Genomic DNA, 24,828 nt, shown 5'->3' with positions numbered 1-24,828 from the left:
TGAGCCCACAGATACGTCTCCACAGCCAGCTTTGCCCCACGAGGCTGCTCTGTCATCTTTCACACCTCGTCATCATGACAATGGGTGAGAACAGAAAAATGAAACTGGATGCTACTATTAGGACCTGGAGGTTTAGAGCCACTCGTTATAACTGGGAACGTGATGGCCAGATGGAAGCTCAAGCCTTAAGACACTGGGCTTTTGGGAGTCAAATGTGAAGAATAAGAAGGAATCATGACAATCAGAGAGGAAGTGCTGGGAATATACTGTTGAAGATTGAATCTAGAAGGTAAGGTGAGATGGGGGGGGATTTACATGATGTTAGCTCTCCTGTATCAACCTATCATTCCACTCTTGGGAGTATGTTAGAGAGGACAGCATAGGGGCTGCCTGAGAAAAACAGGACCCAGCAGAGTGAGGGAAGCCAGGCAGCCATGGCCACTATTTGAAATGCAGAGACACCTACTTTGTGAAAGGAGACCCAGAGTTATAAGGGGTGACTCTGCTTAGGAATTGCCTTGGTTGGTGAAAAGTCGGGTACAGAAGACAATGTGCTTGATTAGAGATCCAAGGGTCTCTGGTTTCAAAATGATAGGAAATGATATGAAGTCTGCGCTCTAATGCGGTGATGCTCAGATTTCTGCATGAATCAGAATCAGCTGGAGAGCTCGTTAAATCCTGCATTTCCCATTCAGTAGGTCGATTCAGGTGCCCGAGAATTGGCATGCCTATCAGGTTCCCAGGGGATGCTGATGTGGTCCAGAAACCATACTTTGAAAACCATGGCTTTCAAGCTTAGCTATATGTTGGAATCACTGGGGGAGCTTTTTGGGGTTACATTATATTATTTTGAAATGTCTTCCAGCTTTATTGAGATATAATCAACAAATAACATCATGTAAGTTTAAGTTACGCAACACGTTGATTTGATACATCTATAGATCTCAAACTGATTCCCGGCATAGCTGTGTAATGGTCATTTCTTCTTTGTGGTGAGAACATTCAAGACCTACTCTCAACACACCAGTGAAGTATATAAGATACAGTATTATCTGTTATAATCACCGTGCTGAACATTACATCCCCAAACTTTTTAATCTTATAACTGGAAGTTTGTTCCCTTTGACCAGTATTTCTCCATTTCTCCCCCCACCCCAACCCCCGGTAACCCCACTCCACTCTCGTTTCTCTGAATTTGTCTCTTTTAGGTTCCACAGATAGGTGGCATCATGCACTTATCTGCCCAAACTTGAGAACAACTGCTCTATACTGCTCTCTGGTTAATGAGTAGATTTTGGGTTCGTTTTATTACCTTTCTATAGAAAAAGCAGAAAATCAATGGGATGGATATAAAGTCAGGTCGACATTCAAGGCTCACACATACTTCTCATAGTGGCGTATACCTAGGTTTGAAGGAACAGTTCTCCATAAGGATGCTGGCTGTTGAAAACCAAATGTTAATGATTTGTATCCCCCCTGACCCGCTAGCGCCCTTGCTTGGGTGGGGTGTTTTTTTCACGGCCTTCCCAGAATGTTAGGCTGACTTCCAACTCTGGGCTTCTGTGCAAGATGTTTTCTTGGTGTGAATCATAGTGTTTTCCAAAATGCGAGAAAACCCAGAGTGCTACCAGAGAGTATTTGGGGGGTGCTCCCATTTTAGGCATTCCTGGACTCAACACCAAGTAGCATTGGGTAACTCACACCCTCTTCAGTTCTTACCCTTCAAGGCAAGATGGTAATTTGCTAAGCGCTAGTCTTTGCCAGGAGTGACCATCGCCAGGAGCAGCGGGTGAGAGCCTACGGCAAACCTGGCTTGAGTTATATCTAGCTAGAAATTACTAGCAAGGATTTATTTTTGTTTGTTTTGTTTTTCTCATTTCTTATCGTTTTATTTTATTGTTATGTTAATCACCATACGTTACATCATTAGTTTTTGATGTAGTGTTCCATGATTCATTGTTTGTGCATAACACCCAGGGCTCCACGCAGAATGTGCCCTCTTTAATACCCATCACCAGGCTAACCCATCCCCCCACCCCCTCCCCTCTAGAACCCTCAGTTTGTTTTTCAGAGTCCATCGTCTGTCATGGTTCGTCTCCCCCTCCGACTTACTCGCCTTCATTCTTCCCCTCCTGCTATCTTCTTCTTTTTTTTTCTTTTTTAATTTTTTTATTGTTATGTTAATCACCATATATTACATCATTAGTTTTTGATGTAGTGCTCCATGATTCATTGTTTGTTCATAACACCCAGTGCTCCATGCAGAATGTGCCCTCTTTAATACCCATCACCAGGCTAACCCATCCCCCTACCCTCCTCCCCTCTAGAACCCTCAGTTTGTTTTTCAGAGTCCATCATCTCTCATGGTTCGTCTCCCCCTCTGACATACTCCCCTTTTCTTCCTCTCCTGTTATCTTCTTCTTTTTCTTTTTTCTTAAAATATGTTGCATTATTTGTTTCAGAGGTACAGATCTGTGATTCAACACTCTTGCACAATTCACAGCGCTCACCGTAGCACACACCCTCCCCAATGTCTCTTTTTTTTTCTTAACATATATTGCATTATGCAAGGATTTATTTTCATTGTATTTACTTTTTTTGATTACCTCCTCTTTATGGCAAGAAATGATGGCTTTTCACCTAAGATTGTAATAGATTCCCTTTTTAAATTAAGCAAAATCAAAGTTCTAGTTATACAGGATGAATTAAGTCCCAGGGACAACGTATACCATAGTGCCTAGAGTTACCAACACTATACTAAATACTTAAAAGTTTGCTTAGAGGGTGCATCTTAGGTGAAATGTTCTTATCACAAAAAAATAAGATGGCAGGAGGAAACTTTTGGAACAGGTGGATGTATTTATGGCATTGAGAGTGCTGACGATTTTATGAGTGAACTCTTACCATGAAACTCTTCGGGTTACATACATTAAACATGCATACTTTTTGTAAGCCAATCATACCTCAATGGAGTGGTTTCAAAAATATGAAGTCAGAACTCTCGGGTTTGAGTCTTAATCAATCAATTTGGTAACAGCTACTCTAAACCTCAACCAAAGGTATACCAAATTAAAATAAATCTCAATGGAAAATTGAAAACAAAAATTAAGGAAAATACAAGAATGAATCAAATGTTTATGATAGTAAATAATCAGGGCGCTTGGGTGGCTCAGTCGCTTAAACGTCTGCCTTCGGCTCAGGTCATGATAACAAGGTCCTGGGATCGAGTCTGGCACTGGGCTCCCTGCTGAGCAGGGAGCCTGCTTCTCCCCATGTCCCTCTCCTCCCCACTCGTGCACACTCTCTCTCTCTCAAATAAGTAAATCTTAAAAGATAGTAAATAATCATCGTACAAAGTGTGTCCCCTCAAAAGAAACAGAAGATCTCTTGGTGTGAGCTAAAGACATGGAAACATCATCTTGTCTAAACACTTTTCAACCCTGTCTCAAGGATAAGGGTCTCCATTCAACTGTTTATGTGAGATGAGAATGTTACCATTATCCAAATAGCCCAGCTATCAATGCTCTGCTTGGTCATACTTGTAGTACACCCCACACAGGGCAGCTCCCCCCCACCAGCCAAGCTAGAGCCTGAGGCACCCAGAGCCTGCAAGATATGGTGACCGTGGTGTTCTTGGAAGTTCTGTGCATGCTCCTCCAAGGGGGCAGGGGCCTTCCCACTGATCTCAGAGCCTTCAGAGTCCTTTACAAAAAATTGCCCTAACTATTTGCACGTTAGTTATTTTGAAATCTGCCAAATCAGCCTGCCCTCCTCAGAAGGACTCCGTGTGCGCACACAGGCATGTGATCAGTTACAGACTCAGCACTCCCTTGTCCATCCGCAACACACAATAAAACAGAAGAGCACTCACCAGTTGGTAAAATAGATTTTATTTGTTCATACAAAGAAATAGTATGAATTACCAGAATTTCTTTTTCCTAGAAACATCTTTCTCTGTGTAAAATTAATTTGTGTTATACATAGGACAAAATACTTGTTTTAATTCTTTTTGTACATATTGGCTATTCTAACATCCAGGTTATAGAAGACACACGGCTAGAATTTGCACCGTATTTCAGATTACTGGGCTGAATGAACTCAGTCATAAATTAATGTTACAAAAGTGAAAAAAAAAATCTAACCACACCTTTCAGTTTAATTGACCATCCTTCTTGAGAAACTGAAAAAGAAAAATGACAGACGTCTGTGTCAGCGTTTGAGATACACGCTAAGTATTTCTAGTCTACTGGAACCTTCCATTTTCCTTTCTTATGTAAATATCCTGGCAGGATCTGAAACTGTTTCTCCAAAGGCCTAAAATCTATCTGTCACTCAAAATGACTTCCAAAGAGAATCCCATGAAAAAGACAACGTCTCTTCCTCTGTCATCCAAGTATTTATTATGCAGTCACTATACCTAAATACCTTTCCAGGTACCACCTCCCAAGTTACCGAACACCTCAAAGCAAGCACGGGGGTAGACCGGGGCAATAAAAACTTCCAATTTCTTATTTTTGTTTGTTAACCTTTTTGTTTTTAACAAGCAAATGAAACGGAGAGGGATAAAGTACCCCCAGTGAATTATCAAGAGTTTTTCCTGTAAACTGGAAAAAACCCAAAGCGTGCACAGGGACAAAGTGCCAAAACACGAACCGGTGTTTGTCTTCTAGCAGCTAAGAACTCGAGCCGGTGGCCTTGGAGATTGCTAGAACAGGAAGAAACTCAAGGCTGAATTGTACGTGTTGCCTAGCTTCTGCAGGAGGACATATGCACCCCGGCTCAATAATAACTATCACATGACAGGGTGTAACCGTGGGGCAAATGCCGCGTCTGGCTGGGTCGCGAACTGTAAGCTATCAGACCCCTATGAAGAGATGCATGGAAGCTTTCATTTATTTATCTTCTACAGGAAAACGTGTTCTAGTCTGTCCTTGCCAATTATCAACATCTGTTTGGATTCGAGGATTTGACCCAGAATAGAATCCTGACTCACTTCAGTGTTCATGACTCAGTGACCCTCCTTCTATCTGGAGATTTCCTGTTTCAGTTGTAAGGCAGGGAATAAACAACTTAATCAAACCTGTCCAGCTTGGAAAGACAACAGGGACCCAAAGGGGAAGGAAAAGCGCATGCATGTTTTCCTACTGCCTTGTCGCATACCCTTCGCTGCACTTTTTCTGCACTTCTACATCATGAGTCCTATCGGGGCGTGAAAGAGGCCAGAAAGTGGTCGGGGCAGGGTTCTGTGGAGGTCGTGGATCCTGGCTTTTACTTTAAGTGATGTTACCTTGTAACTGGAAAGAGGCATCCTCCGTTTTATTACAAATGAGCTTTCTGACCGGAAAAACGTACAACCCCTTAGCACCCTAATGCAGATGTCTCGATGCCCAAGCAGCAAGAAGGGAGAGAACCACGCTAGGATTATGGCATTCCCCTAAAGGCAGCTCCTGTACTACTTGGTAGAGGCAGTCGTTAAGCTCTGAAATGAACGGAGCCATCTGAGGAATAACGCCTGGAGCCTCAGTGCCCATCTTCCTGCCGAGAACCTACACGATGATCCTGATTGTTTTGCTGCTCAGTGTGAGCGAGCTAAGTCTGGGCTCAAACTCGTGGGCGAATACAAACCAATTACCAAACAAGGCATCACTCTAGGACCGGTGACATCGTGATCAGTTTTGAAAGATGAATTATTTCTCTCTCTTTTCATACAAGTTCTCTTGCTCAACGGGGTAAGTTCTATCCCATCCAATGTACAAAAGTGTCTTCGTAAATACCATACCCCAACCATCTGGACAAAGTGTATGTCTTCCCACATAAGCCTTGGCGCAACTATAACTCAAATGAAAATTCTTGTCTTCGTAAATATCACACCCCAACCATCTGGACAATGTGTGTCTCTTCTCATATAAGCCCTGGTGCAACTATAACTCAAATGAAAACTGTCTTCGTAAATCTCACACCCCAACCATTTGGACAACGTGTGTGTCTTCCCACATAAGCCTTGGTGCAACTATAACTCAAATGAAAATTCTTCTATGGTAGAAGCATTCTGGTTTAGAAAACAGGATAAAGTGAACGTGTTCATTCTGTAATATTGCTATATGGTGACCCCGACTGCCACAAGCTAGCCGTCAAAAATAATCTCTAACTGCTCTCTCAAGAGAGGGATGGAGGGGAAGGCATTCTGCATCAGCAGCGACGATGCTGGAGACCCTTCTCCTGGGACCTAGCTCAAACAAGGGACATCTTCATAATGGTTAGGCTCGGCGGCTGCCAGTCAACAACTTTCTTCCCCCAGCCTGTCTGTTCAAGAGCCACTCTTGGTGCTCGCTGTCTGGTTGTTGGCGACAGACTGTCTTGTCAGTCTGTGATGAGCTAGGAATTCCAAGGAGGCGAATTCCAGACATCAAGCAGGGGGCCAGGGACTTGCTTCTTCTGCCGGGCCGCCCGTCCTTCTGGTGCTATTTTGGCTTTTCGCCCCACTGAGGTGGTCCATCTAGTACTGGGATGTGCCCCACATGGGCTGGCTCGGCACCCAGCAGCACCTTGAGGGGGCTCTGAGGGCGTGGGATGCACCTGACCCCTCCGGGTCTTGACACCCGGCACCCGTGGGTTTGTGCCAATGGTTCTGCTAGCCTAGGGGATTCTTTGGTGTGTCAGAGCAGAACTGTCTGCCTGGAGGACCGAGCATGGTGCACTCGTGCAAAGGAGAGGTCGTCTTTAGTTCTAAAGCAGCACCCAAGCATCTCACACACGTGACCTGGGAAAGAGGGGCTATAACATCTGCATACACTTCAAGCTGCTTCAAGAACCAGGGACCGGGGCAGGAGAGGACGCAGGGCTCTCTCTCAAAATCATAAGCTGAAGTAAACGGACCCTGGGACGCAGACTCCAGAGAGGAGGCACATGTCCCTACAAAGGTAGTGACTCCCCCGCGAGCTGAGTAGACTTGGGGGGAAAAGCCTAGTGCTGTGGTCTTGCCTCGACGTCCTTTGAAATGTCGACACACGGGCAGGAGAGGCTACTACATGAGACATGACCTTGAGGGAGCCAAGCTGCTGGGGCAGCTGGGCGCTCCTACGAGGTACGCGGGCAGGGAGGGAGGACCGGAAGCTGGATTATAAGACCCAAGACACAGGGAGATGGCAAGTGAATTCAGACAGCGATTGAAGGCTGCATACCCGTAACAACAAAAATCTCAAGTTGTGCTTTTCTTCTCTTTAAATAGAATGGGTAGGGGCTGGGGCGGGACGGGGGGCGGGGGTTGGAAGCACCATCAATCATGAGGAAAAGAAAAGATTAAACACTTTGGAATGTTGACAGATTATGAAACTAACTCTCTAAAGAGTGTGGCTAGGCAGCTGAGTGAGTTAATTGCTTATGAATTAAAAATAAATTATTATAAAATAGATTTCTGTACATTTTACATACATATAACCTCTCTCGATACATAAGCCAAGTGGTAAATCACACGGCCCCAGGGCCGATCAATCCCAGCCGAAGTCCTGGCCGGTCATCTGGTAGAACTTCAAGTTGAATGGCCGATAGAACTCGCGCAGCCTGCGCACCACCTCGCGGTCGATCTCGGGGTGGGTCCTGCCCTTGGTCTTGCCCAGGCAGTGCGGCTTGCTGCTGCCCTCGGCCTTCTTCAGGCAGGGGAAGCCCTTGGTCTTGTTGAAGTAGAAGTGCTTGTCGGTGATGATCCTCTTGAGGCCCAGGAAGTCCTGCACGCGGCCCAGCTCGCCGGCCGGGTCGCTGATGAGCCGCTCCCCACTCACGAAGAGCATCTGGCTGATGGGGAAGTGGCGCAGCCAGTGCTCCAGGTGCTTGGCGTAGATGCCGATCTGGATGGCGCTCCACGACGTGTCGATGAGGCCCGTCGTGCGGTTCTTGAACGTCAAGCTCTCGAAGGTGGGGATGTCGGGCCGCTTGGACAGCGTCTGCGTGTAGTCCGAGATGGCTCGGGTCACCGGGTCCCGCACCACCACGATGAGCTTGGTGTCCTTGGACATGGCCGAGATGCGCGCGGGCGCTTCGCGGGTGACGAAGTAACTGGGTGTCTTCTCCATGGTGATCTGCCCCTCCAGGGTCCTCGGCATCAGGTCCCTGAGGAAAGCAAGCAGAGTAAAGTCGGCTCAAAAGCTGACACCTCTTTGGCCACACGTATCAATGGCAACACTGCTCATCCTTGCTGCCTCTTATTACAGGGAACAGTGCTAGAAACGTGAAAACATGTAAAAGGAATTTCAGAGCTGAAAGGCGCATTAACGTCCCATCTGAAGCTTGGAGGCCAGATACTAACTATGTGCAACAGGAAGGCATCTATCTTCCTCCGAAGTAGAAACAGTGAAATCGGAGTTTCTCTAAATCCTCTCGCGGGGGCCACCTCTCCCTTATTTTTCCCGGTATCCAGTGTTTAGACTGCCCTAAACAGACGATGTCAGAACACAAAGGTCCTTGACCTCTGGCTATGTGCCCTTCCTCAACAGCAGCACGTCGGGCTCCCAGAGATTTTGCTGTCCAGGAGTCCTCACCAGCCTGACTCCATGTGTTCACCACGCCTGGGCCCGCATGCACTGGGAACGGGAAGGAAGATGTCCCCCCCCCGCCCCCCAGCTTCAACACAGTGACCGCTGACAAAATGCCTTTACCGCGAAAAGCACACCCGAAGGCCACCAAAACCAGGTGAAATCAGATGGAAGCATAAACTGATACAAACTTGCCAAGAGGAAATCCCCGAGACCCAACTCTAGAAGCTTCCAAAAATACTTTATACTCCATTTAAAAAAAAAAAAAAAAAAAGGACTTGTATGATCTCTATCACTGCATTCATTTAAGCCAAAGTATGCAGACAAGGGCGCCTGGGTGGCTCAGATGGTTAAGCGTCTGCCTTCGGCTCAGGTCGTGATCCCAGGGTCCTGGGATCAAGTCCCGCATCGGGCTCCCTGCTCCTTGGGAGCCAGCTTCTCCCTCTGCCTCTCTCTCTCTCTCTCTCTCTCTGTCTCTCATGAATAAATAAATAAAATCTTCAAAGTATGCAGACAATACTGTTAAGACCAACAGGAAATTCAGGCCATGATCCCCACGCCGGAAAGCCGTGAGTGAGCGCGGACAGCAACACAAACGGACGGTGGAAGGCTGTGCCTTATTTGCTCTCTGAACTTGAGCATTCTACCATGCGAAATGGGAAGAGCGTCCACCTACTTCATTCAGTGGTTATGCGGTTTGTAAAGCCAGAGCCAATAAAGCTAACAGCTACGGGAAGAGGCCTCAGACATCAAACCACCTGGGTTCAAATCCCAGCTTTGCTGCCTATAAGCTGTGTGATCTTGAGTATCTTTCTTAACCTCTCTGGGCTTCTCTTTCTCCTCCGTAAAAGCGAAAGTGATAGTACCTCCATCATGGAAGTTTAATGAGTAAAACGATGATCATACTATGATCAGAACATGGCGGACACGTGGTCTGTAACTGATATTTACTAGCTTTGCTACCACGATGATGGTTATCAGCATTATGGTGTTCAATCCACAGTTTATAGCACCTGGTAGGGCAAAGTTGGGCACCTGTGTGCACACTAAAAGGAAAGAGATGTGTTAACTAACTGGAGACTAAGTTTTGGTCACGGATGCACAATTTTCCACTAACTATGGGATTTAGCAGTTTCTGACCGCTTCCTCTATGAGCCCGGGAATTAAAAAAAAAAAAAAAAAAAAAAAACAATTTTTTGGTCAGACATCACTTCTGACCAAATATTTACCTCTCGGTAGGACATCCAAAACTTCCAGCTTCGAGCCACCCCTAATCTACTGAGACCACAACTCTTCTCCTGAGCACGTTTATGGAAATGATGATCCAAAGTTCTATCGCACGAGCCAGAAAGGGGCCACACGCCGGGGGGAGCTCCCTCTTCCCGGCAAGTTAGAGGAAGAAGGTTTTTCCCTTAAGGAAGACAGCCTCGCAGTGCCAGAGCCATCCCCGGCTTACGCTAAAGCTGGATTGACCCACTTTGCCCATTAACCACTTAGGTGAACGGAGCAGTCTCATCGGGCTAATGTGAGTGAGGATTAAACAGAGTTCCTGGCTCTCAACCGATTTCGCGTTTCACCCAGAAGCAGGGCGAGTCTGATAAAGTCCCAAGGTTTTTTCCCCACGTTAAGCCATCTGCCACCACGGTCTACAGGAGTTGAATATTCAGAATCAGAGTGCTACCACCATGACTAGAAGAAATCCAACGCCCCAGGTTCTCCGCAGGTCCTACAAGGGGGTAGGTGCAGGGTCTATCCTCAGAGAGTCCGTCTGACCCAGCATGGGCTTTGAGATCAGGCTGCTGGGTTTGACTCGGCATCCCCGCTGACTGATTGTGTGTGACCCTGGATAGGTCCCCTTACCCGCCGCCTGTACCTCAGTTTGCTCCTCTGAACCATGGGGAAAATGATGATGTCCACCACTCGAAGGTTCTGAGAGGACTGTCCAGCCAGCATTGGTACGGAGCTTGCTGGTGTCAAGAAAATGTTATCAATTATCTTCTGTTCACTGCACCCGGGAAAGGACATGAGGGAGCAAGATCCACCAGGAGTAAGAAAACAAGGAAGAAAACTGGTAAAAAGGGAAATGGGAGAGACTCACTGTCCTCTGGTCCAATTCCCTGAACTGCGGACCGAGTTCCCGAGCCTGACAGCCTGCGGGGCACCCAAGCATGCTGGGTACTAGCTCCAAGGGAGCCCTCTCCCCAGAATGGTCTGGAATTTGCACCCACGTGTGTCAGAGAGCACTCAAGGGGCCCCAGGTCTTTCTCTGACTGCGCAAATGATAGCCAGGGGCCTCGCGCTGAGAGACAGAGACTGCTCAGCCCTTGCCCACGGGAGGCTCTCAGCTGCTGTCCCCTTCGCGTGCTTGCTTGCTTGCTCTGAGTGGCTGACGGGTGAGATGCACAACTGGGTTTCTCCATCATTTCCCCCAATGCCCCCTGAGCCTCCTCCGCTGGCCTCCAGGGGCTCTTCATGGCGGGCCCTGGGCTCAGAGCCAACAGCACCCCAGCATACCCCTGTGGATCCACTCGGTGGGCAACACGGCTTGGGAACTGTGTGGAGGCACCGAACCTTTCGGCAGTTTACAGGCAAGTCCCCTTTTCCCCCCTCGGCTGCTCTGCTCCCCTGACCCCCAGGTCCTGGAACAAAAAGTCTTTCCCATTCTCTTCCTGGGCCCCTTTAGCAGTGCAGTGTCCTGCCCCAACACTCAAAACCTCTCTGGGCAAAACTGGTTCCAAGAAGAAAAGATCAGCACATGGCCAAGGGCAAGACCCCTCGTGCGTGGGCCCTGCGTGCCCCTCCCAGCAGCCCCAGGCTGGCTTCCCCAGCCAGCAGGGAGGTGGCAGCTTAATTGAGCCACTCATTATGAAAGCCAGTTTCTCAAACTGATCATCACAGCTAATAATTATACAGTGCTTGGGAGCTTGCAGAGAACCTTTTGCACGCAGTAGCTGATTTAATCCATACAACGAGCCTTTGAGGTAGGTCTTGCAATCCCCCACTGACTAATGAAGAAACAGGCCGAAGGGGAGCGGTGGCTCGCGTGGAGGCAGGTCACCGGCCTGCAGATGGACAGCTGGGACGGAGACTCAGCCCCCTGAGGACTCTCCTTCCTCTCGTCCTAGCCCCTTCCCCTCAACCTCCCATCTCCGCTTAATACGATGAAGAGCTCACAGAGGCACACACCTGTCCTCTCTTTAAATAGACACCTGTATTTTTTCTTCTCTCTCATAGATTAGGATCTTAATCATAGGCATTTCGGTGCTAGAATCAGATGACTTACGATCATACTTGTTCAAATATGAGTCAGATTTCAAAACAATAGACCTCTTAGGTTCACGTTCTCCGGCAGTTAGCTGCATTAAACGGGGCCCGGAATTTGAGCGATGGTGGGAACAGTGGCCCCGAACCCTGGTCCCCTCCTTCCCTCTTCATCAGGTGGGCAGGAAGGGACACCTCTTCGACACCTCGTGGCACATGTCACCCTCGGGTGCTTGCGATGCCAATGTGGCTAGGCTGGAAGAGGCAAGTCTGAGGAAGACATAGGCTTACACCCATGAAAACTGCCCTTAGGACAAGCCTCTGAGAACCTGACCAGACAGGATCACCCACGACAGAAAGCAGAAAGGATCCCTCTTCTTGACCGAAACCTAAGCGGGTAATGCAGGCGTGTCACCCCATCAAAACCTGAAACCCGGATGAGCCTGGAGGAGTATCGCAGGCTTTCAACTTGTTTGCAGATGTTCACAAGAACGCCACGTGCCACGTCCTGGGGCGGCTGCTTTCATCGTGGTGGCATATTAGCCTCATCTAGAATGTTCTGAACTCCATGCCTGGGCCCTATCGCAGACCCCCCCCACCCCGGAATCAGGCCCTCAGTGCGTGGGGCCCCAAGTCGTCAATCGTTCAGATGATCTTCACGTGCAGCCAAGATCGGAAATCATTATTCAGTGGGACCTGTCATGCACCTGTCGTTTCTTCTGCTGCTGATTGTGTGTATGTCAGTGGAGACAATGTGCGGGCAGAGAGGGCCCCGTGGTCAGAAACCATTTTTCTTCCACAAAACAATACTGGGAACCAAACGGAAGTTCTTCCGAGAATCCAAGACTTATTTGTGTCAAAGGCTTAAAGTGAAGTCTCGAGGTCCTACAGACCAGGTCCCAGGGTAAGTGAGGGTTCCCCCTGACAGCTTACACACTGCAGAGAACCCAGCCATCACAACACATAAAATACGGTCCAGTTTAATGCAGAGAGAAGGAAAGATGTTTGCTGCCCACTAAACACACATGTGCATAGAAATACACACACGCGCACGCACACACACACACAGTTACCAAACACAAATCGGGCCGCCCGTGGAACAAAATGAGGCAAACTGAAGGAACCCGAAGAAAGACAAGGCCAGATCATCCGCAGCAGAAGTTAGCATCAACGTAAACAGAAGACAGGAAGACAAACAAGTGAAGAACAGCACCAAAGTCTGTGGCTCCAAATGAACCAAAATTCTCTCAAAAGAAAACAAAGCAAACAAACAAAAAAACCAATAACAACAAAACCCCCCAAAACCCACGAAACCAAGATTAATTCATGTCAAAAATGACCGCCGGGCCCATTCCGGCTTGTCTCGTCAGGAGGCGGCGTGGGTGAGGAGTGATGGGCCAGAATCAGGTCTGAGGATTTAGAATCTCCAGCCCCCGATGGACGCGGAGCTAACCTCCCTGCCTGCACCTTACCAGACATCGGAGAAGGTGAGCCCACCACCTGCAGCGTCACCTTCCCCCTGGGGGTTGGCGGTTGTGGTCCCAGGGCTTTGGAGAAGCACAGAGTTCACAAATGAACACCCCCAGGTCACGGCCTGGCTGTCCTGTGTCCCTGCTTTAGAAAAAAACAAACCTTCAGGCCTCGATGAGCAGGAAATTCGCCTGAGCCAGAGAAGCCCTAAAAAGCCCTCGAATGCTGATGTTCTCCAGCAGCCAATGTGGCCCTCATTTGCCCGCCCTGTTTCTTTCTCTCCTCGGCCGACACCCCTGCTCCCGTGGTCCCGCCACTGAACTTCTTGTTTGAACTGGCAAATGACACAACAATAAAAAGGCAGATTATTGAAATGGGTGTAACCTCAGTACAGCCCAGCAGATGCTGGAGACGTTTATGCACAGCAGATGCGAGTGAATTGCATTTGAGAGAGGAGACAAAGCTGTAAGCCACAGTGTGCTGGGGAGGGCCCCGCTCCCACTCAGATCCAAGAAAACCAGGAAACCGGGGAGAGCCGAGAACATTCGGCCTGCCCCCTTTCTCCTCCCCCACCGGCAGGAAGACGAGAACGTCCTTGCTTGGTTGCAGAAATACCCCGTCTTCTGAACTCTGACAAAGACTTTTTTCCCCCTTCTTTTTAAAAATTTCTTTTTAACTTGCATATAATAAATAAATCACCCCCGGTGTCCAGCTCCGTGCATTCTGACAGATGCCCAGCATCGGGTAACCGCCAACCACTCCCAAATCTGTCCTTGAGCGGCCCCTTTCCAACAATGACCTTGGGGCAAGCTAAATCCACAGGACAAGCCCTCTTATGAAAAAGGCCACAGGATGCCCAAATCCTTGTTCCGATACCGGTTTGAGGAAAACGCTGAATGAAATCAGAAAATGGTTAATAGGGACTCAGTTATTTGGACATAACAGATACACTGTTGCTTTAAGGTAGAAAAAAGCTGTTTCCATTAAGGTCTCTGTTCTGGTTCTGGTTCTGCTCCTAACTGGCATGGTCCCCCCCAGCCATACCCCTGACTTTCTGGGCCTCAGCTTCTGGTCTGGAAAGTGAGCTCAGCCAAGGAGGCGGCCATGCTCTGCTCATTCAGATCAACTCCATGACCGACCATCCCGGGTCTGCACAGGCCAGGAATCGGACTTTAGCTTTTCCTCGAAGAAGCCCGAGCCCCGCCTCTGAGAATTCAACACACAAAAGCGAAACAAACAGAACAATCTTTACAAACAGAAGAATCAAGAATTCTGGAAAGGGCATGTCCCCTCCGCCACACAAAAATAAAATAAAAACAAACCACTGCATTTGTAGTCGTGCACAGTCCCAAATCTGTCCAGGAAACAAGGACACCGCCTTCAAAAGGTAAAAAGCAGGTAGAATACCACCTTATAAACCCACAAGCATCAGCTAAAACTCAGAGACACTGGAACCCGCAGAGATCAGGGGAGAGGAGAGATGAACAGACGGGGGAGCAAGCGAGGTTTTTAGGGCAGCGAAGGTTGTCTACATGATACCATAATGATGGGTTCATCAGTTGCAACAAATGTTCCTTTTTGGTGGGCAAGGAGGATGGCGGGGTACACTTGCACTTGGGGGGGGCAGGGGTCCGGGGGCAATCTCAGCAGCTTCCCCTCAATTTCGCCATGAAATCTAAAACCGGTCTCAGAGTGAGGAAGAAGCCAGACCAGCGAGAAGGAAAATGGAGGCTCAGCACAAGCTGAGTGCCTCAGTTTCCCCATCACCGGGAGGCCAACTTGAAGGGGCAGGAAGGGCAGCTGGGGGTGAGGGGAGGGGTGAGCAAGCCTCAAAGCTGCCAGACAGTCCTGGAAGTGAAAGTCTCTGGCAGGTGGCGGGGAGGGGGTGTCTCCCCCGAGGTTTCAGGGGGCACTCGGTACCCCAGGCCAAAGTGTCAAACCATTTGCAAGAGAAAACCCAGGGGCGAGAGAAAGCGGACTCCGCCGGGTCATCATGGCCCTAATCCCAGGCGTCTGTGCGGTAAGAAGTGTGGGGCGAAGCTCCTCCTACCCTCTCTGAAGGCCTGTCTACCAACCCTAAATATCCGGCGCCCCAAAAACCTCCCCGGTGTCTCTCTACCTCGTGACCCTGTAAATCACAGTGCACCTCCGGGGGTCAAACACACAGGAACAGCAGCCTATCCCTCCCCTTTCCTCTCCTACAGACACAGACCGGGCACCCGGGGACCAGGAAGGAGCTTCTAGAAACCCTGACGGTGGACACTGCGGGAGCGGCCCGAGTAACTCGAACTGTGGGTTGTCACTCTGGGAGGTTTCTTCTCTAAAGCTGCTGGCTTCCCCGGGGGGGGGGGGGGGGGGGGGGGATGGGGGGGGGGGGGCAAGGTGTGTATCAGCTCGGGCCCCCTCCTTATCTGGAACCTTCTTCCTTTCCGAGGGAGGCCCAAAGCCCACCCATTCCGAGGTCCCCTTCAAAGAGCCGCATCTCCATAAATAATTATCTCCATTTGAGGGAGATGTTTGCATATCAAAGAACTCCTTGGGGAGGGTTTAAAATCTGTTGTGCTCAGTGTCTCCTCTCCGAAGCTGGACCGGTGGGGGCTGCCGGAAGTGATGTCATTATTCATTATAAAGTTTCCTGGGCCTTTCCGCCCCCCCTTCCTTTTATTTTATTTTATTTTTTTTAAGATAATAGGTAGAAAAGAAAAAAAACCTAACAAAGGCTGGACTCCCCAGACCACCTCCTCCTGCCACCCTCCCCTCCTCTCCTTTCTCCGCCCCCAACCCCCACTGCAAGGATTTGGCCTCCATTGTCCTAGAATTTCAATACTGCTCAGAAAATGAAAAGCCCCTGAATGCCATAAGGGGGTGGGGCGCAAAAGAGCATCTCGCTCCTCTGGGTCAACTCAAGATGCCTTTTATTTTGGCAGAATCCTCTGTTATAGACCCTGCTTCACAAAGGCCCGAGTTCCTGTTCCTGGAAGGGGCTGGGGGGCGGGGGGGTGGGAGGAGGGAGGGTTTCAATTAAAAGCTAATAGCCTTTTGTGATGAGCTCTCTGGGGCATTGCTCGCGTTTATTGGACCTCACTGTGTGCTGGGACCAATCCTGTGAAATCAGAGTAATCTGTGTCCCATTTCCCCAGAAACAAACAAACAAACAAAAAATTTTTGATCACTGGAAAGAAAAAAAAAAAGAGTCTTCTGGGAAGCAGACGTTTTAGAAAGTAAATTCAGCCCCGTCACGGGGCAGCGGGGCGCGGGAGGGGGACACGGACCAGAGGACCCAGAAAGGAGGAAAGTGGGACATCAGAATCCAAATGCAGGAAACCTGGGGTTTGGGCTCCGATCAGCACCGGCTTCCGGGGCTGGCACAGGCTGCTTTTCCCTGGGGCAGGAACCCAGCAACCCAGCGCCAGCCGGGGGCACCAAAAGTTTGTAAACAGGACTCCACCCAAGAGCTTTTGAAGCCCTGGGCACTGCTGGTCAACTGAGATCTGAGATTGGAGGAAAATCACTACCCCCTACAGGGAAGCTGGGAGAGAACCCACAGGGCAAGGGGAGGGGGCTTTCTGGCCTTCCGTGAAAGCCCAGAGGACAGGCGCACCTGAAGCTCTGGGGTCTGGTCCCCGCCCTGCCCCTGACAAGAGCCCAAAGCCTTGGACTGGCACTCAGAGCTTTGGGCTCGGTTTCCCTGTATATGCAAGTGAACGGGTTTGGTTTAACAGGATGTTCTTCGGCTCTAAAATTCTAAAAGATGACCCTTATGCTAACACCCTCTCCCACACCACCCCTATTCTACCTCCTCCTTCAGCCAGCAGTGCTTTGAGGCCAGTCGGCAGGGGTGAAGTAGAACCTCTGCGGATAGCTTCATGATTCGTAATATACATAAACTGCATCTGAGGGGCGCCAGTATAGACCAAGCCCTGGGGTGTGATTCAGACAGAGGCCAATGATAAATACGTGCCCTGAATCTATGCACCCACTTGTTAAGTAGCCTGGTACCTGGGAGAGTAGAAAGAAAAGCAGGGTTCAAGTTCAGGCTGTGTGATCCCGGGCAAGTTGCCCAACATCTCTGAGCTGTCTTTCCTCATCTGTAAAATGGGAATATTTATCCTGCCTAGTTTACAAAAATTTAAAAAAAAAAATTCATATGTAGTTTGCAGGTGAGTAACCCCTTAAAGCAGCAAAACCCTACCCAAGGGTAAGGTGGAATGGGATGAACCCCACCCCACCCACATCTACTCTGTGTTATCTCCTTTGGCATATGGCCCTAGATATTAGGGTTATTTCTAGGAAAATACTGCTAAAGAAAAAGAAACACCAAACTGGTTCTCAAATTCAAAAAGCTTATGTAAAAAAAAAAAAAAAAACAAGTACTGGAGGGGTGCCTGGCCGGCTCAGTCGGTTGACCTTTGCAGCTCTTGATCTCGGGGTTGTGAGTTCAAGCCCCATGTTGGGTGTAGAGATTACTTAAAAATAAAATCTCTAAAACAAACAAACAGGTATCCGAAGGAGTCTTGGCTTCCTTTAATTCTTCACTTGCGCTACACGAAGGATCTCGTATTTGGACCTTCCTTCCTTATCCCCTGGTAGGACGTTGGAGAGAAAGGAAAACTGAGTGCCCCTTCTTGGGGTTGATCTCTCTAAATGAATGTGATGATCCAAGCCAAAAAAGAACGGGAAACGAGGCCGTCTTTAATAGGAACACAACCTACACGGGAGGATTCTTTCTCTCTTTTTTAACACGGCAGAGAATGAGGTTTAGGAGCAGTGGAACAGCCACAGTTTAGGGGCCGGGGTCCCTCTGAGGCTGATGTAAAGAAACCCAACTGGCCGAAACCAGATCTACGTAAGACTTGATGTCGTCGGTTCCTTTCCTGCCTCCCAGCCAAGCGGCCCGTAGGGGTTTGGGACCACAGAAATCCCAGTCAACTCTTGACTTAAGTCCAAGACGAGGGCTCCATCCTGTTCTCCGCTTCCCTTCTACTCAACGAACAGAACCCCGTTTTAGGGTGGTTAACTGAGAACAGTATAAAGTAAATGAGGTCCATAAAATTCCTGAGACGTAAGTTTAAGTGAAGCTAAGCTAAAGGGAAATGAGCACAAATAAACCTCCCTTATCACAGGCTTTAAATAGCTCAAGAACGTCAGAGAAGAAAAGCAGTACTTTTCCACCCAGAGAGAACATCCAAGGGGGTCTATGCACTTAGAGAAACTGCTGACAAAAAAAACTGCTGATTCTTACCTTGGACTCCTTAGAGTCATGAGTACTTACTTCTTCCTGGTTGGTTTGACCCAGGGCTTGAGGCTGACAAAGAGGTGTCTCAAGGACATCAGTGGAATGGCATTGCCAAGGGAAACTCCAAGGAGGCCCACCAAAGTCCCCCGACCCCACACTTTTTGGGAATCTCAGCTCGGGAAGTAATGCAAGTTCACCAGAGTCAATTTTCAGCAGGAGAAAAAGTCCAACCTCCCCAAATTCTCAGCCATTCATTGTCATGGTCAACCATCTTTTTTTTTTTTTTTTTAATAAAAACTCAATAAATTCGGAAGAGATGAGAGTCCGCCTTGCCTGTGCGTTTCACGTCCAAAGACAGGAGAAACAGAATGTGCTAGAGGCTGAAGCTACGCTCCCGTAAGTGTGTCCCGTCGTGATTTTTTTTAACCTTCCGTGAGAACTTTCTGGGAAACGATCCTGCCTGACTGGTGAGTCTTAAAATTTCCCGTAATTCTCTGCTTTAGACAAAGCGTTCTCTCCCCCGACCCTGCAAGGCCCACAAGGGAACCAAACTGTAAGCACCAAGCAGATCAAATAATGAAATGGTTGGTGACAAAGCTGCTAGGAATTACCAGGGAGATTAGCCTTTTAGCCCGCGTTAGCCTGAGCAGAAAACCAACCCCGTAACTATTTCTAAGCCTGACTGACGATTTCTAAGCCTAATGACGATTTCTAAGAACAAAACATTTGGTGGAATCTTACTGCCTTCCATGTTTTGTTTTTATCTGTTTGGGCTGTGAATGTTCAAGATTTTTATCTTCAAAAGAAGACACGAGACCAACAGCAAAACACGGGGCATAGGAAGCACTCGCGAACAATGTGCTCCATGAACACCTACGAGAACGAATGGAATAAGGCTTGATGCTACATGACTGTGGAGGCCACAGTGCAAATATGCAGAGACAACTGGGAGTAACCTGGAATAATAAATTAGCACCGTTTGGGCCAGATTCAAAGATGGTGATGATCTCAGTATCCCGACGCCCCAAGTTAGTTCTAGAGCAACATTTATGTATGATCACACCCATGACATTAAGTGACACAATTATACTAGGAGGCTAGAGACACAAGGAAGGTCTTGAACCAGAATGCCCAGAGATATGCGAGATATCTATCATGCATGATTAAGGAATCAGTGATATGGTGGGTATGTATCATTTGTGGGGAGGATTCTTGCCCTCCAGGGGCGTACTGTGTATTTGGAGAGAAATTTACCAACGCACAGGAAGGTTACCGACAGATACCGTATGCTTGGCTCAAAGTGAGAAATGTGGAGAAGCGGCTCCCAGACAGTGTGTCCTTTGGAACAGCTGAAGCTTCCTTGAGCTACTCCCGTGGGCAGGTGGAAGTGAAGAAGTCAAGGAGAAAAGACAGCGAAGTTTAGTAACCTAAGACAGTGACTGGGTCGTTTAGCCTGGACTGAAGACGTCTTTTTGGAGCAATAGTGAAAAATCAGGTTAGAAAGATTGGAAAATGGGCTGGCTGCCCCTTGTCCGTGCTGCCCAGACCTCCACCCAGCGCGTCCCCAGCCAGCCTTCCAAATGCCAAAGCCAGCAACCTTCATGGCCTCTCAGGACGCGGAGCATGATGTCCTAACTCCCTGGCAGGGCCCGGGGCCTCTCTCTGAGGGTACCCCATGTTCCCCACCTCCCTTTTCCACCCCTCCCCCAACTCTGCATCACCCCAGCTGTGGGCAGGCACCTGCACTTCCCCGAACGGGTCATGAAGTTTCTTGCTGCCACTCCCTCCCATGGACTTCCCACCTTCTAGAATGTTCTTCTCCTAAAAAAATTTCTGTGGCACTCATCCCTCCCCAATTCTGGGTTAGCAATCCTTGCTCCCTTCTCATGACCACCACTCTCCCAACACCCTCCTGCAAATACACGTACAGAGTTAGCATCACGTTTACCTGTCTGCTGTTACAGTGCTCAAGGGGGCTGAGAACTGGACTGGGCCTTATTTTCACAGTGGCAGAACTAAGCGGCTGCTCGATGAACGAAGGGTAAGTGGGTAAATGAACAAATGCTAGACAGACGTTGGATCTGATCGGAGGCAATGAAAAACCACGTCAAGGGTAGGAGGTGAGTGGCACAAAGATGTGTTAGGAGCGTGGCAGGCTGCTTCCCAACAGCACAAATTTAAACAGATTTGGGCTCTGTGAGCCTCCTTAAAGACTGACAGGAGAAAATATAAAGAAATTTAGAACGAGCAAAAAAAAAAAAGACTACCAGGTGTCTCCCAGGGAAAACTGCATCTTGTAGAGCGCTTCCGTCCGGTTCGCTGACTCTAGGCTTTTAATGCCTTTGAAGTATTTTGCAACTCTGTGAATCATAAAGAACAACACTGCAATGCGATATAGTTCTTGACCACAGGCATGCGGACGAATGCTTTCTGGTGGGGGGCTCTGTGGACTTCCCTCTCCACTTCCCACCACTTGGAAAAAGAGGTCAGTTTCCCACCCTCTTGGAAAATCCATATCAACATTTCCTTATTCCAAGTGAACTTAGGTTATTTTGACTTCTCCTGTGAACCAATGGTAACACCTGCCTGGTTCTCTCATTAATAATGAGTGAAACAGGGGTGCCTGGGTGGCTCAGTCGGTTGAGCGTCTGACTCCTGGTTTCGGCTCAGGTCATGATCTCAGGTTGTGAGATCGGGCCCCATGTCCAGCTCTGCGCTCAGCAAGGAGTCTGCTTGAGATTCTCTCTCCCTCTCCCTCTGCCCCACCCCCCCACTCATGTGCACGTGTACACACTCTCTCTAAAATAAACAAATAAAATATTAAAAAGAAATAATGAGTGAGAGGTGCCTGGGTGGCTCAGTCAGTTAAGCATCTGCCTTCGGCTCAGGTCATGATCCCGGGGTCCTGGGATCGAGCCCCGCATCGGGCTCCCTGCACTGTGGGAAGCCTGCTTCTCCCTCTCCCGCTCCCCCTGCTTGTGCTCCCTCTCTGGCTGTGTCTCTATCAAATAAATAAATAAAATCTTAAAAAAATAAAAACCGCCGTTAAGCATGAGGGATACAGAAGAACCGAGATTCTGTGCATTTGAATGGGAAGGGGGCAGTGGGAGGGAAGATCACGGAGCAGATAATGCAAAGCCATTTTGAAGGAAGGAAAAACGAAAGGCTGGAACAGGACAGAGACGGGGAAAGACATGGCAGCAAGGGTCACCTTCCCTTTACAGGCAGGCGGGGTCGAGGGCATGGCACGCATGTGTTGTGAATTCCCCACGAAAGCTGTAGCTTCCCACAGAGTATTCGGCGTGGGAGTGAGCCGCAAAATGTAGGTGCTCCTCCAAGAGCTGTATCATAAACAAATGAGGATTTAGGTTTTTGTGTCTGTAAAAAATAAAAAAAAATTTAAAAAAAAATTAAAAAACTGGGGAGAAGGCGAGTACCACCCCGGGTTCTGGCCAATTCTGAGCAGACGGGTTCAGCCTGGGGCGGGTGGGCGGCCTCTCTGGGAGGCAAGCCAGAGGCAGGGTGCCGGCAGCAGGATGCCTCTCTCTGAAATGCTCAGTGGCGTGCTCCGGTCGCGGACAAAACCAAATAAAGGCCTTTAAGCTGCTACTTTTCCAAATGAATCCACTTCCAAATCCCGGGGGCTGGGAACACACAGCACTAAGCCCATGAGCAAACACCACCTAAAGGAGGGAACAAGAGATGTGCTCTCTGCTGCCCCATTAGCGCGGCCGGGAAATTAATCGGAAATTCATCGAGCTCAAACCCCTCCAAAGACAGTTTTCCTGGGCTGGCTAGAGGCACACTGATTAACCTGTCACTTGGAGGCAGGCTCCTCTACCAGGAAACACGTTGAGAAATGGAATCATTTGCCTTGTATGAAGATGCCCTAACGCTGGTGCCCCAACCTGTCTTTTGGAGAGGTCCCCACGGATCTGGAATTCCAAGAGATTTCTTTATGGGACAAACAGGGTATCTGATTGAGGAAAGACTCGCTTTCCTGGGACCCTCTTCCTCTGAAGGGAGACCGTCCACCTCTTATTCAGAACAGAACAGAAATATCCTAACAGGAACGGTGACAACCTTCACTCACTACCACAGAGAATCTGAGAAAAGGATGGACCCTCTGGGCAGCAAATGCACGTCCATGACAGGGACACAGACCTTGGGACTCAGCTTCGGGGCTTCACAGAGGATGGGCCCAGGTTATAAGAGCCTGACACCTGACACAGCCCAGCAGCAATGTGTCAGCCACCAGTCAGCGGCTTTACCGTCAGAACCTGACGGGGATGGTGCGTCAGAAGCACCCAGACCACATTCTCCATCCACGTTAATAGGTCAGCATCACACTTAGGCCCCATGAGCCTCCCTCAACCCCCAAGGTTTTGCCTACAAATGGGACACTGTGTCATGGTCATATCTTAGTAAGCATCAACATGACAAGTTGGCTTAATAATGGGTCTACACGTGGCCGTGGAAAGCCGCAAAGACCCCGATTGCTGTAATACCCAGAGTTCATGCAACAGAAAAATAACTCTGCCTCTGGTAAAGAAGAAACGGGCTTCCTTTTTATGAGAAGACGGTTCGCTCTTGGTCGTTGACCGTTATGAAGTCAATTCTGAGACCTGCCCAGCATTTTACTCATGAGAAGGGACTGGACATCCACGATATTGGTGGTGCTCCCTACCAACCTTATCGGGGTTGTGGGCTCCATCTTTGAAATGGGCAGGGAGAGGCTGGGGCAGTTAAACGGGGTTGCCCCCAATCAAACACCGGGCAATGGCAAAGCAGGGACTCGGACTTCAGAATGGTCGGCTCCGAATCTCATGTCCATCGACATTTCTAAGAACCTCCAAGATCAAAAGGCTCAAATGTAGCAACTACCCCACCAGACCCACCTGACCCATCTCATGTCACCACCCCCTTCCTAAAGAGGTTCCTACCTACCCTCCCTTTCTGATAAGAAATAAAAGTTATTTTCTTTATAAAGATTTATTTATTTGAGAGAGCAAGTGCTCAAGTGAGCACGCGGTGGGGAGGGGCAGAGAGAGGGCGAAAGAAACCCAAGCAGACTCTCTGCTGAGCGTAGACCCCGACTCGGGGATCGCTCCTAGGACCCCGAGATCATGACCTGAGCCGAAACCAAGAGTCAGACACTTAACCAACTGCGCCACCCAGGAGTCCCAAAATGGTTGGTTTCAAGTCAATTTTTGGAATCCTAAGGGGTATAAATTATAACGAAATCAACATACACTAAATAAATAAGTATGTGTGTGTGTGTGTGTGTGTGTGTGAAGAAAGAGAGATTAATTTAGATACTGGGAGCTAAACCTCTTACTGGTTCCCTGCACTCCTGCCTTATGCTTTTATTTGAGTTCATTTCTCATTCGACCCTGAATGAGGGTCGACCCATTCGATCATTGAAACAAATGATCACACACATAAAAATAATCAGATTAGCCTCCCCCCAAAGCATGGCCCTAACTCCTCTGTCACTGTTCCCATTGAGCACTTGAGCCCTCAATTTTGAGGGAGGAGAGTGCTCGCCCCAAATACTAGGACCGATACTCCACAACAGCACTTCACGCCCAAAAGGCTGGACACCCCGGGCTGGACGGAAGGAGAGAATGAGTATTTTTCTCGGTATGCTTTACAGGTGTCCTAGACCGAGGAGCTGACCCACGGTTATCTTCTCTGCTCTCCTTCTCCCCTTTCGATAAATCGGGTGTGAAAAGGAAAAAGTGAGCTGGCTCTAAATGTCCGGAAAGCCAGAAGTCACAGCTCAATCCACCTCTGGGAGTGCGGAGAGATACCTGAAGCTATGCCAAGCTGAACGAGCCTCGAGTCTAGAAACAAAACAGGCTGATAAATTAGTACTGCGAAGCCACTGAGCTGAGCCCCAAGGAATCAATTCAATAGGCTGCCTCTTCTTCTAGCTCATTAACTATTTGAGATTACCATCATATGGGGAGTAGCCTCTCAGCTGGAAATTAAATTAGCCTGGCTATCAACGAGGAATGCCGAGTGGGAAGTATCTGATGAGCAAGTGTGGGGAAAAACCCCACCACCAAATGCTCTCCCCCAGGGACCATCCTCCTCGGGTCCCCCAAGCTGGTCCCCTTCTTTGCCGTTTCCCTCCTGAACCGTAAGAAAAACCACCAACAGCCAAAGGCGCAAGACTTTCTTTGGTTTGCAGATAAAGGCGCAGTGAACCCGGGTGGCTCTTGATAAAATTACAAAAGAGGTGGCTTGAGATGAAATGATCAGAAATTTGGCATTCAGAAAACAAAACAAAACAGAGAAGAGATGGTTTCGGATCAGAAAGGAAAAGAA

The 24,828-nt window shown here is 48.7% G+C and overlaps 1 protein-coding gene across 1 annotated transcript in view; it reads right to left on the bottom strand.

Annotated features, from left to right (window-relative positions):
• Window positions 1-3,874: 3,874 nt before the first annotated feature.
• The window catches only part of HS3ST3B1 (heparan sulfate-glucosamine 3-sulfotransferase 3B1), a 39,929-nt gene continuing 18,975 nt past the window's right edge, over window positions 3,875-24,828 (bottom strand). The window contains exon 2 of the mRNA XM_025864212.2: window positions 3,875-8,106. Within this exon, the coding sequence (XP_025719997.1) occupies window positions 7,488-8,106 (619 nt within the window). The 3' untranslated portion in view covers window positions 3,875-7,487. The remainder of the gene's footprint in view (window positions 8,107-24,828) is intronic.

This window comes from Callorhinus ursinus, unplaced genomic scaffold, assembly GCF_003265705.2.
Source record: "Callorhinus ursinus isolate GAN/ISIS: 27379988/994484 unplaced genomic scaffold, GSC_fseal_2.0 scaffold43, whole genome shotgun sequence".
NCBI lineage: Eukaryota > Metazoa > Chordata > Mammalia > Carnivora > Otariidae > Callorhinus > Callorhinus ursinus.
This window is presented reverse-complemented; position numbering and strand designations above follow the sequence as displayed.